The sequence below is a fragment of the Mauremys mutica genome, chromosome 10 (genome assembly GCF_020497125.1).
Source record: "Mauremys mutica isolate MM-2020 ecotype Southern chromosome 10, ASM2049712v1, whole genome shotgun sequence".
NCBI classification, from domain to species: domain Eukaryota; kingdom Metazoa; phylum Chordata; order Testudines; family Geoemydidae; genus Mauremys; species Mauremys mutica.
This window is the reverse complement of record NC_059081.1, coordinates 10,861,397-10,879,718: the sequence shown is the minus strand read 5'-3', so window position 1 is coordinate 10,879,718 and position 18,322 is coordinate 10,861,397. Positions and strand designations below refer to the sequence as shown.

General features: G+C 41.0%; 1 protein-coding gene across 2 annotated transcripts in view; it reads left to right on the top strand.

Annotated features, from left to right (window-relative positions):
• Positions 1-18,322, top strand: part of ADCY5 (adenylate cyclase 5) — a 298,584-nt gene that overhangs the window by 169,733 nt on the left and 110,529 nt on the right. For both annotated transcript variants that reach the window (XM_045031720.1, XM_045031719.1), the window contains exon 4: positions 1,001-1,122. In XM_045031720.1, coding sequence (XP_044887655.1) covers positions 1,001-1,122 — 122 coding nt within the window. The remainder of the gene's footprint in view (positions 1-1,000; positions 1,123-18,322) is intronic.

The following is an 18,322-nucleotide window of genomic DNA, read 5'->3' as shown; positions in this document are numbered from 1 at the left end:
TGGGTTTAGCAGGCCAATGCTCAAACCACTGAGCTATCCCTCCCCACCTCCTGGTTCTTGCGCTGTGTCAGGGTTGGGTGCAGCCTCACAGCTGAATCCGTGTCCCTGGGGGGAGCTGCACAGTGATCTCCCACCTCTGGGCAGCCAGTGGCCTGTGCTCCCCAGTGCCATGCTGGAGCCTCCACATTGATTTGACAAATAACATTTGCAGAATTTTTAATTCTGGGGGACCGAATTTTTTATTTTTTGGTGCAGAATGCCCTCAGGAGTATGTGTTGTACAATTGGGCCAAATTCTCCTGCCAGTTATATTGGTACAACCCTTCCCTGCCATATTGCTTGCAGTGAGGAACGCTGCCTTTGAGAGTTAGATTATGCTCTGCCTGTTACAGGTTAGTGAAATAAAATGGGACTCTTAAATGGATTTCAGGGGAATTGGGAAATCAATCCTGTAGCCTTATGGCCAACGGAGAACCCTGTACTGATGCATGGTTTGTATAATGAGACTTCCAAGTCTACATTTTACAGGAGGCTTTGTCACTCTTGCTGCCTGTGAAAGTGTTCAGCTAGTAATACTGCTCTTTAAAGAGCCCCTCAGTACTTTGCAGTGACTGCTGGTCTATATAACGAAGTCCCTGCTGCTTTGGAGCCCCCTGCTAGAATGCAAACTTGTGTACTATACAGACTTGGGCACTGAGGCAGCTGCCTCCTTGTGGCTCTTTCATCTGGAAGAATCTGCCACTGTGGATAGCATATACAGTGGATCTGGCATGAAGGTTAATTTATTTTCCCTTTGATATTGTGTTCATATTTTTCTGAGTGGGACAGGACCCCCGGTGCCTCGATGGCAGAACTGGCGGCTGCATTTATGGAGACCATTCCTCTTGCTTTTGCTCCTCAGTCACTGAACTGATGGCTTCGTTTCTCTCCGATAAGAAACAACGTGTGTTTGTTAACTGGGAAGCAGGTGTTTTAATTGGTTCATCTGTCTGACTCAACAGGAGCGGCTCCTGCTCTCTGTACTTCCTCGTCACGTTGCCATGGAGATGAAAGCCGACATTAATGCCAAACAGGAGGATATGATGTTTCATAAGATCTACATCCAGAAGCACGACAATGTCAGGTAAGAACTGCTAACTGAATCCCAGCTGGCAATGGAAGTGGGGGGCCATACTGAGCCCCACCTCTTAGTTACAGAGAATTAAAGTAGCAGGTGGCAGGGACAAAATAAATAACAGCTAGAAAATTGAATTAAAAAGCAGCACCAACAAACATCAGTGAGTTTGTGTGTGGGATGGGATGGCAGCATCCTCTGTATCTGCAACATCTTCCTTTCAAGAAGTAGTTTCTACTATATCCCTCTTCCAAGAACTTTTCCTAGAATCCTTCACACTTTTTGGAAAGGTGCTGGGAAGTCGCATGTTGTTTGGTTGCTTGTTTAATTATCGAGTAAACCATCCCAGTTACCCCAAATTGCACTCCTTTCTGACTTGCCAGCACCTGGGTGAAAAAAGAACTGCAGAGTCAAATTGCTCTTTAAATGACCTGAATATTCATCACTAGCCTTAAACAACAAGCTTTGTAATCAGGGAGAACCAGCTCCTAGCAGCTACTCCGTTAACAGACTGCGCACCCATGTTCCACAGCTCCCTGGTCTGGCCCTTTAGAGAAGGTCCCACAAGAAGCAGGCATTGAATCTATGGCAAGCAGTGCACAATCAAATACAATGTTTGTATTGCTGAGAGGAAGCCCAGTCTTGCAAGTTTCTAAGCACCCTCACTCCCACTGATTTCAAGGAAAGCTGGGGTTCTTCATCACATCATGTGTTTGGGCTTTTTGTGAGCATTGGGAGATACAGCAGCAGCCTGGCTAGAGAGAGAGGACTGCTTGGCATCGATTCATGTGTCTGGGAGAACAGAGAGGGGACGAGAAGAAATATTAATTTATCTTGCCGTTTTTAAAGGAGCAAAATCTGATGCCCATGGGATGTTGATGAATAATTTAATTTTGATGTGACTTATCTCTGCTGCAGTTATCAACCTGTGTGGGGTTATTTTGGCCTTTGTTGAGCCAGACTCTGAAGTGGTTTGGTAGCTTTCTTCCAGCCATGACGCTAGATAAACTAGGGAACCTTCCCTCTCATCAATGCCCCACAGGATAGATTATATATGTTACTCAAATGAGACAGTTTTTCCCAACAACTTGTGTGACATGCTTTACTACCCTGATTTGTGTTTGGTATCCAATGCAATTTATAACTTGATATTTGGTAACCAACAAATAGAATTAAAATAGGTTTACTGTGTCTCTAATTTATGTACTGTCCTCTGTGATTAGTAATTGATTACTATTTGTGTTACCATGGCACCTGGGAGCCCCTAGCTATTGTGATAGGTTCTGTACTAATACTAATAGTCCCTGCCCCAAAGAACTTGCAGTCCCATTCTTTGATTCGAGACAGTAAAACACATTTAACATATTCAGACTTGTCAAAGCAGTTGAAAGCAATGACAAGCTGATGTGTCTGTAGCGGTAAAAAAGTATAACAGGTGACTAGAAAATGGCAACAAATGGAACATCCATGTGGAAAGTCCAGTGAAATCAGTGGGAGACTTTCCATTGAATTTAATGGTCTTAGATCAGGCCTCTGTTTCTGATTGTAACTTGGACATATCAAATGGTCTGGTAACTGATATCCATGCATGGGTAGGATGTAAGACAAATGTTTAATCAGCTATGAAAGGCTACAACCTTTAATGATGTAAAAGTAAAATTATACAGCTTTGAAATGAATGCAGATTTTTATGGTAACTGGTTTAGTGATTTTAAATCAGAGGAAGTATATTACATCAACGCAGTACTTGTAACAACACGAGCTACTGCATTCTTTATGTATACCATTTTTTCCTATTCAATTTGTTTGGGAAGAGTTTGTAACTTCAGCGTGATTGGATGGTGGTCACAATTTCTCTAGAAGAAAAATGACTTCTTGTCAGTACCTGCAAGTTGGCTTGATATTTGAATAGCATGTGACTAGTTGTACTAAAGCAGCAGTTCTCAAACTTTTGTATTGGTGACCCCTTTCACACAGCAAGCCTCCGAGTGTGACACCCCCCCTTATAAATTAAAACCACTTTTTAGTATATTTAACACCATTATAAATGCTAGAGGCAAAGCGGGGTTTGGGGTGGAGGCTGACAGCTCACGACCTCCCCTGTAATAACATTGCGACCCCCTGAAGAGTTCCGACCCCCAGTTTGAGAAAGCCCTGCACTAGAGGAAGCAATACAGGACAACTACATATCATCATATTGGGTAGCATCAGACCAGCTTTATGTGATGTTGCAATTCCTAGATTTGGAATAGAGGACATGCAAATAAAATCATATTTATGAAGATTTGATTGTCTTTTTAGGATAATCATTCATCTGAAATTTTGTTGGTTATTATAGAAACCTTCCTTAAATAACTGAGAACAAGCTTAACTGTTCTTTCCTCTTTATTTCATTGAAACCATATTACATAAAGCTGGGCTGAAATAAAATATCTAGGGGTAAAATGTATCTTCAGTATGGACTCTTCTTTAATAAACAATCAAAAATAAATTCTACCAGAGTTAAAGGATAAAATAGAATACTGAGTTCCGTTAGTAATTTATAGGGTCACAATGAGCAAATAAAGGTAGTCATTACACTTGAAATTATATAATGCTAATAGTTCTCTCTTCAGCTCTAAAAACTTATTAGAATTTTTCAGATAAGTCATACTTAATATGATGACTTCTTCAGCTGAGGAGGTGTAATAGCTTATTTCAAATGAGATGAGACAATAACAGATTCAAAGGAGGTATTTGCTAGTCCTTGAGTAAGAGGTGCTATAATAGATATGCACCACCTTAACATCCAACCAGGAATTGGATCCAAAGCAGAGGTTGCCCTCAATCCATGTATCATGTCTTTGATATGAAATACAGAAACCTTATTAGAGTTTCTTAAGAGTCTCTAGGCAACAAGTTAACAAAGCTAGAAACAGAGGATAGCTGACTTAATATACAGTTTGCTCTTAGTGATTTGAAACTTGTACAAGAAGTAATTACAGATGTTATTGCAGCTGCTGTTAGAGAGGTTTAGAAGATTGTTCCATATTTTCCCAATTGTTTTCTTCCCTCTTTGGTCTATGTATTATGAAGAAAGGTCTCAAGGCAATTCTTCCCCCACGCAAAAATGAGCCCCTCTCAGTTCAGATAGGGCATTGTGGTATTTGTGTAATATATGTAGTTCCCAAGTCTCAGAGACACTTATTTGATCATGCTGAATGGCATGTTACTTTAATGCTCTGTCCCCTGTCTCGAATGCCCACAAGATCAGGGTTAGACTAAATGAAATATTACAGAAATCCATGGAGGCACTGCAGGATAATCTGAATAATTTGTACAGTAACTCCTCACTTAACATTGTAGTTACACTCCTGAAAAATGCAACTTTAAGTAAAACGATGTTAAAGAAATCTAATTTTCCCATAAGATTTAATATAAATGCGAGGGGTGGCAGCTTCCCCGGAAAAGAACAGGTGCCGACTTTGCTGGGAATGCTCCAGGCCCACCTCTTCCTGTCCCCGCTCCACTCCAGGCCCACCTCTTCCCACCCCACTCCACCTTCTCTCTGGAGCACGCCACATCCCCGTTCTCCCCCTCCCCCCCACAGAAGTCCTAAGCGCTGCTAAACAGCTGTTTGGCAGCACTTAAGACTTTCTGGGAGGGAGGGGGAGGAAGGAGTGGAGACGCAGCGCTTCCCTGCTTCTCCCCCGCCCTCCCAGAAAGTCCTAAGCGCAAAGCACTGGGAGGGAGGGGGAGGAGCAGGGAAATGCCATGGAGGCGGAGAAGGGGAACTTGTGCAATGCTCCCTTGTAAATTCGCTGCTCTTCCATAGAATCTTACAAGCAGTGGCCAGAGCAGGCAGCCAACAACGTTATAAAGGAGCATTGCACAACTTTAAACAAGCAGGTTCCCTAATTGAGCAGCGACATAACATTGAAACAATGTTAAGCAGGAGGACGTTAAGTGAGGAGTTACTGTAGCTGATACACATTGGGTTTTGATGCAGCATTGAGAGATGGAGAATTTAAAGTAAGACTTGCAAGATCAGAGTCACAAACCAATAAACGAGGATCTAAAAGTTGTTTCATGTATATAACCCGTCATCTTAATCAACAATTTTAAAGGGGGAGTTTGAGCTGAAAGAGAGCAATTGATGGTCAAATGTGACCTCAAGTTGATGACCAGTAGGGGGAGAGAAACAGTAACAGAGATGACAAAATCCAGTGAAGGAACCGTAGGTATAAACAGACAAAACCTTTTATTATGTTTTTAGCCAAGGTTGCTAAGTAATGTTAAAGGTGAAACATGCATACCAAAGAACATTACAGTCCAAAAAAACCCACAGCCCAAGGCCTATGAAAACATAAAATCATCACAGATAAAGTCTGCAGAGAACACACAGATTGGGGGAGTGGTGAATAATGAAGAGGACAGGTCACTGACACAGAGTCATCTGGATTGCTTGGTAAGCTTGACACAAGCAAACAATATGTATTTTAATAAGGCCAAATATAAATGTATACGTCTTGGAATGAAGAATATAGGCAATATTTACAGAATCGGAGACCCTATCCTGGGAAACAGTGAGTCTGAAAAAGATATGGAGGCCCTGATGGATAATCAGCTGACCATGAGCTCTCTGTGTGACATTGTGGCAATCCTTGGATGCGTAAACAAAGGAATCTTGAGGAGTGGAGAGTTTATTTTACCTCTCTAGTTGGCACTGGTGCAACTGCTGCTGGAATACCATGTCCAAGCAGTATGTTGACACATTGGAGAGAAGTCAGAGAAGAGCCAGGAGAAAGATTAAAGGCCTAGAAAACATACTTTGTTGTGATAGACTTGAGGAGCTCAATTTATGTAAGCGATGAAGAGACAGTTAAGGGGTAAGTCTATAAGTATCTCCATGGGGAACCTTGTTTGATAATGGGCTGTTCACTCTGAAAGAAGATAGAAGTAAAACAAGAGTCAATGGCTGGAAGTTGAAACTACACAAATTCAGACTGGAAATAAGGTTGCAAATTTTTAACAGTGGGGGGAATTAACCCCTGGAACAATTTATCAAGAGTTGTGGTGGATTCTCCAGTATGGGCAAGTTTAACATCAAGATGGGATGTTTTTCTAAAACAGCTGCTCTAGTTCAAACAGGAATTATTTCCGGGAAGTTTGGTGGTCTGGGCTGTGCAGGAGGTAAGGCTAGATGATGATCACAGTGGTCTTCCTGACCTTAGACTCTAGAAAGCATATTGAAGTATAGAAATAGACAAATATAGACAAGTTGATAAATATTCAAATATCCTAACAGCTTGTACGATCCTTTAAATAGATATACGTATGTAAAAATATAACGCGGCACATTCCAAAGATAACCTTCACTTTGCCTCTCTCGTTGAGTCCACAGAGTAAATTCCTGAAAGGTGCTGAGTTGAAGGCACTCGGCACCTTGTAGGATCAAACATCTTAGAGGGTAAACTCTTCGGGTCATGGACCTTGCCTCCTCCATGTTCAGTAAAATATTAAGGATCTTATCCAAAGCCCATTGAAATCAATGGAAAGACCATCAGTCACTTCAGTGGGCTTTGACTCTAGCCTAAGCACAATCAGTACCGTATTTTCCGGCGTATAAGACGACTTTTTATACTAAAAAACAACCCCCAAAAATCGGGGGTCGTCTTATACGCCGGGTATAAACAGCGGGCAGCCCAGAGCCCTCTGACTCCCGGCCGCGGCTGGGATTTAAAAGGCTCTGGGCTCCCCGCCGCAGCGGGAAGCCCAGAGCCCTCTGATTCCCGGCCGCGGCTGGGATTTAAAAGGCTCTGGGCTCCTCGCCGCAGCGGGCAGCCCAGAGCCCTCTGACTCCCTGTCGCGGCTGGGATTTAAAAGGCTCTGTGCTCCCTGCCGCAGCGGGCAGCCCAGAGCCCTCTGACTCCCCGCCGCGGCTGGGATTTAAAGGGCTCTGGGCTCCCCGCGGTTTCAGGCAGCCCAGAGCCCTCTGACTCCCCGCCGCGGCTGGGATTTAAAAGGCTCTGGGCTCCCTGCCGCAGCGGGCAGCCCAGAGCCCTCTGATTCCCGGCCACGGCTGGGACTTAAAAGGCTCTGGGCTCCCCGCCGCAGCGGGCAGCCCAGCGCCCTCTGATTCCCGGCCGCGGCTGGGATTTAAAAGGCTCTGGGCTCCCCCCCTCGGCCAAAACCTATGTTTTAACTGTAAAATTAGGGGGTCGTCTTATACGCCCAGTCGCCTTATACGCCGGAAAATACGGTATTTAAAAGATAGTAACTAGAAAAAGTAAAGGTACAAAATAAGTAAAGGTACAAAATAAGTTGATTTTCAGAATGGAGAGTGGGGTCCCCCTGGGGTCAGTACTGGGCGCAGTCCTATTCAACATATTCATAAATGCTCTGGAAAAAGGGGTAAATAGTGAGGTGGCAAAATTTACAGATGATACAAAACTACTCAAGATAGTTAAGTCCCAGACAGACTGCGAAGAGCTACAAAGGGATCTCACAAAACTGGACGACTGGGTAACAAAATAGCAGATGAAATTCAATGTTGATAAATGCAAAGTAATGCACATTGGAAAACATAATCCCACCTATATATATAAAATGATGGGTCGAAATTAGCTGTTACCACTCAGGAAAGAGATCTTGGAGTCATTGTGAATAGTTTGCTGAAAACATCCACTCAATGTGCAGCGGCCGTCAAAAAAGCGAACACAATGTTGGGAATCATTAAGAAAGGGATAGATAATAAGACAGAATATATCATATTGCCTCTATATAAATCCATGGTATGCCCACATCTTAAATACTGCATAAGGATGTGGTTGCCCCATCTCAAAAAAGATATATTGGAATTGGAAAAGGTTCAGAAAAGGGCGATAAAAATGATTAGGGGTATGGAACAGCTTCCATATGAGGAGAGATTAATAAAACTGGGACTCTTAAGCTTGGAAAAGAGACGACTAGAGGGATATGATAGAGGTCTATAAAATCACGACTGGTGTGGAGAAAGTAAATAAGGAAGTGTTATTTACTCCTCATAATACAAGAACTAGGGGTCACCAAATGAAATGAATAGGCAGAAGGTTTAAAACAAACAAAAAAAAGTATTTCTTCACACAACCACAGTCAGTCCGTAGAACTCTTTTGCCAGGGGATGTTGTGAAGTCCAAGACTATAACAGGGTTCAGAAAAGAACTAGATAAGTTCATGGAGGATAAGCTCATGGACCCATCAATGGCTGTTAGCCAGGATGGGCAGGGAGGTGTCCCTAGCTTCTGTTTGCTAGAAGCTGGGAATGGGCGACAGGAAATGGACCACTTGATGATCACTTGTTCTGTTCATTCCCTCTGGAGCACCTAGCATTGGTCTGACCCAGTGTGGCCGTTCTTATGTTCTTAAGTATCAAGTGCCCAAATCAAATCCCTTAAGAATTTTGGAGTACATTCTGCCACATTTACTCTTGTTAATCAGTATGAATAAAGGTGAAGGAGTCTATGTGTTAGGCCATGTCTAGACAGGAAAAATGTTTTGTTTTAAGCACATGCTAGCTAGCATGTTTTAACTAACACCTCTTTAAACGCTAGATTATATTGGGCTTCATGCCTCTTAAAAACATGTTCGCTGGTTGTGGTTGAAGCGAGAAGGGGGCCTAGAGATTTCCTCAACCAACTAACACTTTAAAAAAGAGAGAGAGAGAGAGAGTTTTAAAAGCACATGCTTAAGTGCTTTGCTGAATTGATGCCTTAATTAATATGTTTTAAACACTAGAGTAAACAGGTTTTAAGTGACTGGGACTTAAGTGTGTCTTCAAGTATTTTGCTGAATTGGGGCCTAAAATGTGCTACGTAATTCCTTTTCAAACACAGTCTATTTTCCTAGCCTAGACATGGCCTTATTGAAAGCAAAAGGGGAAATGACTTTAGAATTAGTATATCTCCTCTACCTATGCTTCAGAGAAATGAAAAAATAAGTAACAGTCCGGGAAAAAGAGATGTGATTTGGAACAAATGACTCCTTTCACTCTAGGAGTCAGGCATGAAGTATATTGCCTTAAGTGGGCTCAGTAAAACCTTCTGTACTGGGAATTATTCTTTACTGTGGGCCCTTTTTAAAGCCTAGATGTGTACCTAGAAACTTGTTGATGGGCACAGTGTACAAATCAAATGAATAAAGGAATTTAACTGAAAATTAGCAGGCATGCTTTTTCCTTTAATCTGTGCAACAATCAAGGCAAGCTTTTTGTTTGAGGTTGGAAAAATCCAACCAATCTTGTTTGTTTTTCAGTGTTATAAAAAGTTAAAAAGATCTAAGTTCTGTATTAGATAAAGGTCATTGTGTCAAGGCAATTCAGAAACATGTTAAATCCGTGCAGGGGTTTGTGCCTGCCCATTGAATGTGGCTTCCTGTTGCTGATTAATGAACAGAAACATTTCCTTTGTAGTTAGTAGAAGTGAAGAATGTTTTATTTATTTATTATTTATTGTTTTCACTTGAATTTTGTAAATCAGTCTCCTAACAAAGCTCTTCTAGTGATCTCACACATGAGCTAAAATAGGCTGATCCTGTTGTCTACTCTGTTTTGGTTTACACTTGCATTTATTGATTCAAAGATGATTTTAGGATTATTCCTGTAATATCCAGTCTCTGAGAACAGTCATTCTTCTAATGCTTCATAAATAGGGAAGGCAAAGTGATCTGATAATCACTGTGGAAGTAATGAGGCTGACTGCAGCCCTGGGTTTGATCTCAGCAGATTCAGCTCAGCCTTTTGCCCTTCTGAAGCAGGTACATTGAGCTCCGTGAAGTCGGTGTGTTTAGGTCTCTTGGATGAAGCTCTTACTAGCATCCAGGTCCTGTCTGCTCCATGTGCACCTCGTGAAGAACCTGAAGAGAAAAAGGCTTTTACCTGGTATCCTTACTCAGAAATTCTCCAAACCCTCACAATTTTGCAGCGCATTTTGTGCCAGTTGTCTGGCTGGCTGCTGCCTTTCGCATTTTTGGTATGTACTTGAAGCATACAATTTTTAATTGATATTTACAAGGTAGAGTGAACAGAATTAAAAGAGAACTACAAGTGCAAAAGTATGTTACCATACCTAGAAATCCTGTAAGCAACTTTAGGGTTTCAGAAATATAAAATATATATACAAGTTGTTTATGAAGTTTAACTAAGGATGAGCTCAGGATGTAAAATTTGGCTTATGATCACCTAAAGTTTTGAGGATATTTGGAAGCCAAGCTTTTGTTTAATCCTGTTACAGAGCGAGAGGAGCCGTTTGCTGAATTCAGATCCAGATAGAGTCTTCAGATTCTCTAAAGATGACTGGATCTGGGATTTTGCTGAGGACCCATCTTTAATTTTACTTAGTAGAAAAATTGTCGAACAGAAAATGCTGTCTTGTAAACTGTTGTGGGAAGTTACTCTATATTTGATCTATTTTGTAATGATGCTTAACATGGAAACCTATCACATACCTTTCTATGTGTTATTGACTACTGCCTACAAATAACTAAAAACATCATGTGTCTTCTGCTAATCTTAATATCTCCCCCACTTAACCCCAGATTGGTGTGGCTTTTTCACAAAAATATTCAGTTTGTCCACCTTTCCAGAAACTAGCCTTTCATATAATCGTACCATGACCCTGTAAGTGTAAGGAATACAACTTTCACAAGTGGACCATTTTTGTCCTTCCAACTGTCTGAGAATAATTTTCCTAGCAATGAAAAGATGAGACTAATTTTCTTGTGATATTTTAGATAATTTCCCTATGCATGTGTAATGCCGACAGACCTCGGTCAGCAGGCTGGAACTGGGGACCTCAGTGCATGAGCCTCTACAGCATGAGCTAAATGCCAACTAGCTGTTAGCTCCTGCTGTAGAACAGAGTCATTTTATCACTCTTTAAGTGGTCTCAGTGCCACTAGATGTGACAGAACACCACACGCAGAAGGTGCGTGGGTTACATATTTCCCCTATCTGAGGAAGCGTATCCTGAGTGCCAGAGTCTTCCCAGATGACCCCCCACTTGTAACGCCAACAGACCCCAGTTGTTGGTGGGCGGGATCGAACCCGGGACCTCTGGAGCTTAGGGCATGAACTGCTGCAGCAGGGGTAGGAAACCCATAACATGAGTGCCGAAGGCGGCACGTGAGCTGATTTTCAGTGGCACTTACATTGCCCAGGTTCTGGCCACCAGTCTGGGAGGCTCTGCATTTTAATTTAATTTTAAATGAAGCTTCCTAAACATTTAAAAAACCTTATTTATTTTACATACAACAATAGTTTAGTTATATATTATAGACTTATAGCAAGAGACATTCTAAACAGATTAAAATGTATTACTGGCACACTAAACCTTAAATTAGAGTGAATAAATGAAGACTCGGCACACCACTTCTGAAAGCTTGCTGACCCCCGCGCTACAGCATGAGCTAAAAGCCAGCTGGCTATTAGCTAAGTCTGTAGAGCAAACTCATTTTATCTCTGTCTTTAAGTGGTTTCGGTGCCACTAGATGGGACAGAACACCACACCCAGGAGGTGTGTGGGTTACACATGCATTGTTTTAAAAGTATGTACAAGAGAAACCTTCTTTAGCTGTTGGCTAGGGCCTAGAAACACAGCTGAGCAATGCAGATTCAACGCATTACAGTGTAGTGGTACTCACATCCTGTTTAATACAATATGTAAATAAAATATATTTCTTAAGGCATACATATGTGTGCAATATATAGGATTTTCATGAAGAAGTAAAGTGGTTTCTCTAATCTGAGTGGATAAAAGAAAGTCTTTCAAAACCTTATTCAGGACTTCCTGGGAATGAGTTCATAGTCTTCTGTTCATTGTTATGGAAAGTAAAGTTTAGAGATTAATTTATCCACAATGAAAATATGATTTCCTGTCACTTTTGGCAGCAAGTTACTTTTCCAGACTCTCCTCTGTTAAAGTGTATGAGGAGTGATGGTGGTAGTCAAGATGAAAAGATATTTTGGGTTAATATATTCTACTGCAGTGTAAATGAGCAGGTTTTATGAGCTTTTATAGAGAGACTAACATTCTTCCTCCCTGAGTTATTGTATGAGAATTATCTTTGACAAATACAGAACCTTATAGAATGATTTGACCTTTCCCACGTCTGTGTGTTAAATATAAAGCCATTGTCAAATAGAATCAGGAAAGGAGTTCCCAAGACCATACCAGTCACTTTTTTGTGTGTGTAAACAACAAGGTGAATTGTGCAATTAAATCAGTTTTTTTTTATCTTGAATGAGATTATAGCTGACCCAAAAGCACTAAAATATGCATGGATTATGATGCTGAGTGGATGCTTTCCAGGTGGAAATTTAAACTTGCAGTGTTGCCCTTGCTATTTATATGATAATGGTTTAATGATATCTAGGTTTAGCCAAATATAGTAATCTCAGTACTATAAACAGAGTTCAGATGTCCTCTGTAAAAGAATAAAGGTTGGTAGTGTCACTTAAATTCTTCTGATGAACTGTTTCACAAAATTTATTTTAGAGATGGTATCCAGGCATAGTGAAAGTGACAATTTCCTCGTTGTATAATTCTTATGAATTGTATACTGAACAAGATTAACCTGATGTTGTAAATTGTTTAAAATAGCTTGACAACTTGGATTACACTGTTTGCAGAAATAAAACAATGGATTCCACTCTCTGTAGGCAGTGTAAATGAGAAACATGTTTAACTACCTTTCCAATTCAATTATATTCTAGCATCAAAACTTAAAAAAAAAACACCTTAATTATCATTAAACATGTTTTCAATTAGAGTAAATCAGTATAGTTCAACTGAGAATCAGGGTTCTTGGCTTCTAATAGCAGTTCTGCTGCTGACTTACCCTTTTTATGACTCCTCTGTAAAATGGATATAATAATCACTTTCTTCACAGGTAAAGTGTGGTGCTTAACTAATTGTTTGTAAAGTTCTTTGAGATCCTAAAATGTAAGGCACTACATAATTGCAAATTATTACTTTTGCGTAATAATCTTCAACTAAAATTGCTACAGATCTCAGATTTTCTTTTAGTCTCAAAGTACAATTAAAATTTTCTAGATATCTATTTTTCCCCCTCAAGCCTAAATGCTTCTTCTTTTAAAGGAGATATCAGTCCAAACACTATGTCACACAGCTTGGTTTTAATTGCAGCTAGTGGAAAGGTTCCCATAGAATAACTTGAAATGGGTATGTTGATGTTAATGCAATAGTCTATCAACTCTGCTTGCTAATTAATGGTGTTTTCTTGGTGGCATACGTAGGTTTAGCTCTTGATTTTCTGGGTTGCTAAATTACAACACCCTTCTTTTGAAACTGAATGAGTTTATAATGGGGCATATTCTTTTAAGTCCGGTTCAAATTGGTGCATTCCATCTATAGATAGGTTTGTCATCTGGCTGTTGTTAGTCAGTAGCTCATCTGGATTTTTATTTCCGTATTTTCTTCTTGAGGCAGTTAAAGCTAAGTAGAAGTGGGTTTAATTTTACCATCTTCCATAAATATAAATACCGTAGAGTGAATGTGTAATAGTCATGCCCTGGATATTTTCGGTGATTCCAAAAATAATCTGTCGTCTCAGCCAGTGTTGACATAGCTACTATTTCCATGGAAAGCATTGTCACTGGGGTGAGGCTGCACCAGGAAGTGTTTAAATATCTGCTGCTCAGTCCCTCCTCTTCCTTCAGTCTCCCAACTCTGTCAGCTTGTGTAAAGATGATGCTTTATAGTTGAAAACATGGGAGTCTTACGTGAGTCAGGAGCAGGCCCAGCAGCAGGTATTCTCCATATCAGTCACAGACCAGTGCACAACTTTGGTTTCCTTTCTGGTTTTCTCCATACCAGGTGAGATGGTGGAGTGCTGGAACGATAACAAGGGCACTACTATTCTGCGGCCTTTCTTTTAGGGGATTCTCCTCTAGTCAATGTAGGTTTTTGTACTGTGCTCGTCATTGTAGTATCTGAGCACCTTCCAGTAGGGCATTAAGCAACAGGACTACATATTTATTACATTGTTTGCAGCTCCCCAGAGGGAGAAGCATGGGATTGCTGTGTTCTTGTTGTGAGAGATCATTTTGCCTCCTCAAAGCCAGTGCCAATACATCATGGCTCTTCAGGGCAAACCTCTTGGGTTTTTTGTGGTGGCTGTGCACTCCTATGTGGGGGGCCTATGCTGAACTGGAAGGCTACCAGGGAAGGGCTGCATATTCAGGTCTATGTGGATCCAGTGACAGTACACAACTGTTGCAGAGGGGCTGTGCCTGCTGTTGCAGTCCATAGACTTGGAACAGCAGCAGTGAGAGAGATGCATAGCAGCTCCACAAAATCGTCCTGGAGAGAGGGTGGTGGATTTCACTTCCTGAACTGCTCTGCACTTCACCTGCAGAGAGTTCATGCCTGAATATTCCAGCTTTATCCAGGTGAAGTGAATTTCATCTTAAATAATTTTCCATAAATCCTGAGAATCTTTCAGATAGCAGTAACTTTTTAGCGACTACCAACCCAGGTTGGATTTGAACCAATTATTGAAAAACTCTAGCTTTCTCCTAGCCGCCTGAGTCATCCTGTCCACTTATGATTTCTCTGAGGCATGTGATTGAGCAAACAAGAGTCTTCTGGGAAAAGATATTAAATCTAAAATCTGCCTGTGAGAGGAGCATCTGTATTTACAGTAGTCATAGTAGCTGATATAAAATTGGCTTAAAAGTTATGCAATAAGATGGGAAATGTAGGATCAAAGAGGACACTTCAAAAGTAGTATTTAGTCCCAAATCACTCCCTCTCTGTGATACACATTTTATAGATATGACATTATTGAAAGCTTCAGATAATCTTTAAACGTAAGGACAACACAATTTTATAGCAGTTCATCGAATTCTCCTCTATATACCTGCTGCAATGGGGCTTACAAACCCCACACTGAGCATAGACAGATGGGTGAGGAGCATCTTCCCTGCTTATTGCAATCAGACTGATCACACCCCATGCAGCATCCAGAACTGCCTGTCATGGACACATGCACCTACAGCTGCAACCACTAAGAAAACAAGCCCAGCTACACAGGGGGGCCCGGGAGAACAGCGAGAGAAAGGGAGGCAGGACGCCCTGGGACAGCAGGGGGCTGACAGCCCCATGCCAGATTGCCTCTGAGAAACTGACAGGGGAACAAAAGGAGATAGCAAGCCTGGGCGTTTAAGGGTTCATAGACTCGATTGAAGTTAAGAGGTTATAGACTGGTATAATTGTAGATGAATTGAAGGGGACCAGTTAGGAGAAAGGTGGGACCCCTAGAGAGACTGCACCAAGAGCAGTTGACACATGTATACAAACATAGCTGCTCATCTTAATATAATAATAAAAGACCAAACACATAGTAACTTGCTTACAGTTTTCATCTGAGAGGCTATAGGGGTGTGTGTGTGTGTGTTAGAACTGTATCTTGTGCTGTGATCTTGACTACTGCTGGCAACTCCTAAGGTCTTCAAAGGGAACAAAGGGCTTTTCTATACTCCTAAAGAACAAAATAGCTAAATAATGAGCTGTAAGACACCCTGTTGGAGTGCATTACTTAAACATTTGTAGTAGTAGTAGTGTGTAGTAATGAAGACAACAACCAAAAAGTACAGAGTACCAAGCGACTGCAGATCTGCAGCCTCCCCCCCAGCAGTCTATCCACAAATAGGATGTACTTGTGATGTATAATTCACACCCTGCTATTCCAAATTTACAGAGGGGTCTGTGAAGTCCCCAGGGTGATGGATAGGAGAGTGCTAGATGTTTTAATGATGAAATACTGTGGCTAGAGAATTAGAGAAAATAATGAAAAGATTCTCATAGAAGTCTACAGAGGAGTGTTTTAGCTCACCAAGGTTATTTAGAGTCAATTTCTTCTTCAGACTTATGAATAAATTCATTTGCAAAATAATGCAGGTCTCATTTTCTGATCACCCTAAAGACAGATCCAGGCAAATCTCAAAGGGTGCTAATTAACCAACTAGGGAGATTCCCTTTCTGCCTCCCCTTATTCTCCATGGCATAATGCTAGAATAAGGATTGGATGAGGTACGTAAAATGTGTCCCAATATGTTTAAACTCTACTGCTAGGGACTAAAACTGAGTTCTCCAGTAGCCAAAGTTATACCTCGAAAGACCCACTGAAAGTTAACCAAAGACAGTACTATCTAGTTGATCAAAATGCAGAGCAGATGGTTTAAGAGGAGTAATGAATTTATATCCTGCTTTGGATGTATTTTTATTATTATTTTTATTAAATATTCTTCATACCCCTTTTCCCACCACTCCTTACATTACAATGAATAAATGTTTGACATGGAAGATTTACATCCCACAGTACATTGAACTTCATAAAATCATTTTGTTGAAGAAACAAAATACAATAAATAACCTGCCTGTGCCTTAATTTTTAACCCTTCATCAATTTTTTGTTGTGAAAGTTTCTCTCTCATTCTTCCTGGCTGTATGTTCAGCTTAGAAGAGACTGCAAAAAGGTGACTGAGCGAAGGCAAAGAGTGGGCAAAAAATAGGGTGGATTTAGGGAGATGAGGTTGAGCAATGAGGAAAAGCACGTTAATAGACTGTGAATAAAGGAGCATAGAGGGGAAGAAAGATGTATAATTTCTAGGGTATCTGCCTGTGCCATTCTGTCTTCTGGAGTAATTCTTCTACCACTGTTACATAGCATATTATTTTCTATTTGTGCATTTTCCTTTTAATTAAATCAGCATTGGAAAAATACATAGATTTAAATGACAGGAATAAGACTTTAATGAAATAAAGCTTGTTCTGAGAACCCAGTGGGGTAGGTGCATATGTTTTGCTTTAAGAACCCTCGGAAGAGGGGCTGTGTTAGCTCTCATTGGTCTGTTCTGGAAAAAGAGGGACGGGACGTTTCTTGTTTCTTAAGATCCCTTTCTGATCCTTCAGGGTTGTTCCAATTCTTAGCCTCGGCTGATACAACATGTATGTAATTGGCAATTCAGAAAAACTCTCTAAAGCTTTCAGAAAGCACTATATAACTCCATCAGTGATGTCCACAAAGGAACTCCTTTACACTTTTGAACTAAGGGCCTGAACCAAGCCCCACACTAAGTTAGGACTTGAACCCCTGATTCCATTAAGGTTGGTTCCAGTTGCAGTTCCTCAGCACCACTAAGGCTTATGCCATTGGAGACAAAAGGCTTGTGCACTAACTGGTTATGCAGCATGCTCAGTCACATAAACTTAATCAGTATCACTTTGTCCGTAAAAATTCTGTCTTAGCCTCTGCTTATTGACGAGTGCTCCAACCTAAAAGGTCAGCGGTTCGGAGAATTGGATGCCCAAGGCTTTATTTCGTTCCCACACCCATTGCTAATGCCCATTTGACTCCTTTGATGTAGTAGCAATCATCTGTTGATCCACCCTGACAGCTCACTCGTTTTGTTTTTTTAACTTTGACAACAGAGTTCTCTGTCAAGTTTGGTAATTTGTTGGCATGGTGTAATGCTCATTATATGGACTGTGTTGCTAATTAGATGTTACTACTCGGACAACCCCAGTGATAGTCTGACAATAACTTAATTTGTTATCTCCAAAGTCTGCCATACCCAGGAGTGCTGAGTGCAGAGGTACATTGGAGAGACTCTTTGTAAAATGTCTTTGGGAGCGTGACGAAGACGAGAGATGGTGTGTCAAAGAGCTGAAGGGGGTGTGTTGTAGTGGGATGGGGGTAGGGAAGAGGGGAGAAAACTGCAAAACACTACATGGAAAGTGAGGAGCAGATACATTGATCATCAGCCTGGATCGGGGTTGGGGAATAGAGAGAAGGTGAGCCATGTCAGGCTCTTTTAAAAGTTAATTATTAGGTGGCAAAGCAGGACTGATTAGCAGTTTCCACATATATATTCTCCTTTCTGCAGTGACTGATGATTCCCAAGAGTGCATTAATTGGGATCAATTTGTGAAGTGAAGAAAATGGAGCTTTGGCTTCTGCAGTAAGCAATTTGATAACTTGTAGCTATAGATCAAATTGAACTCAGCAGAAACCAAATAGTCATCCATAAAAATATAATTATTCTGCTGCTTTGATTTGGGATCTGTTTAGAGCTACTGTAAATCCCAATCTCTTAGGTTTGGAGATTTTTTGTAGAGAAGCACAGAGGCCTTTTGAGTATACAGTTTTTTTCTTTTTCTTGAGGAGAACC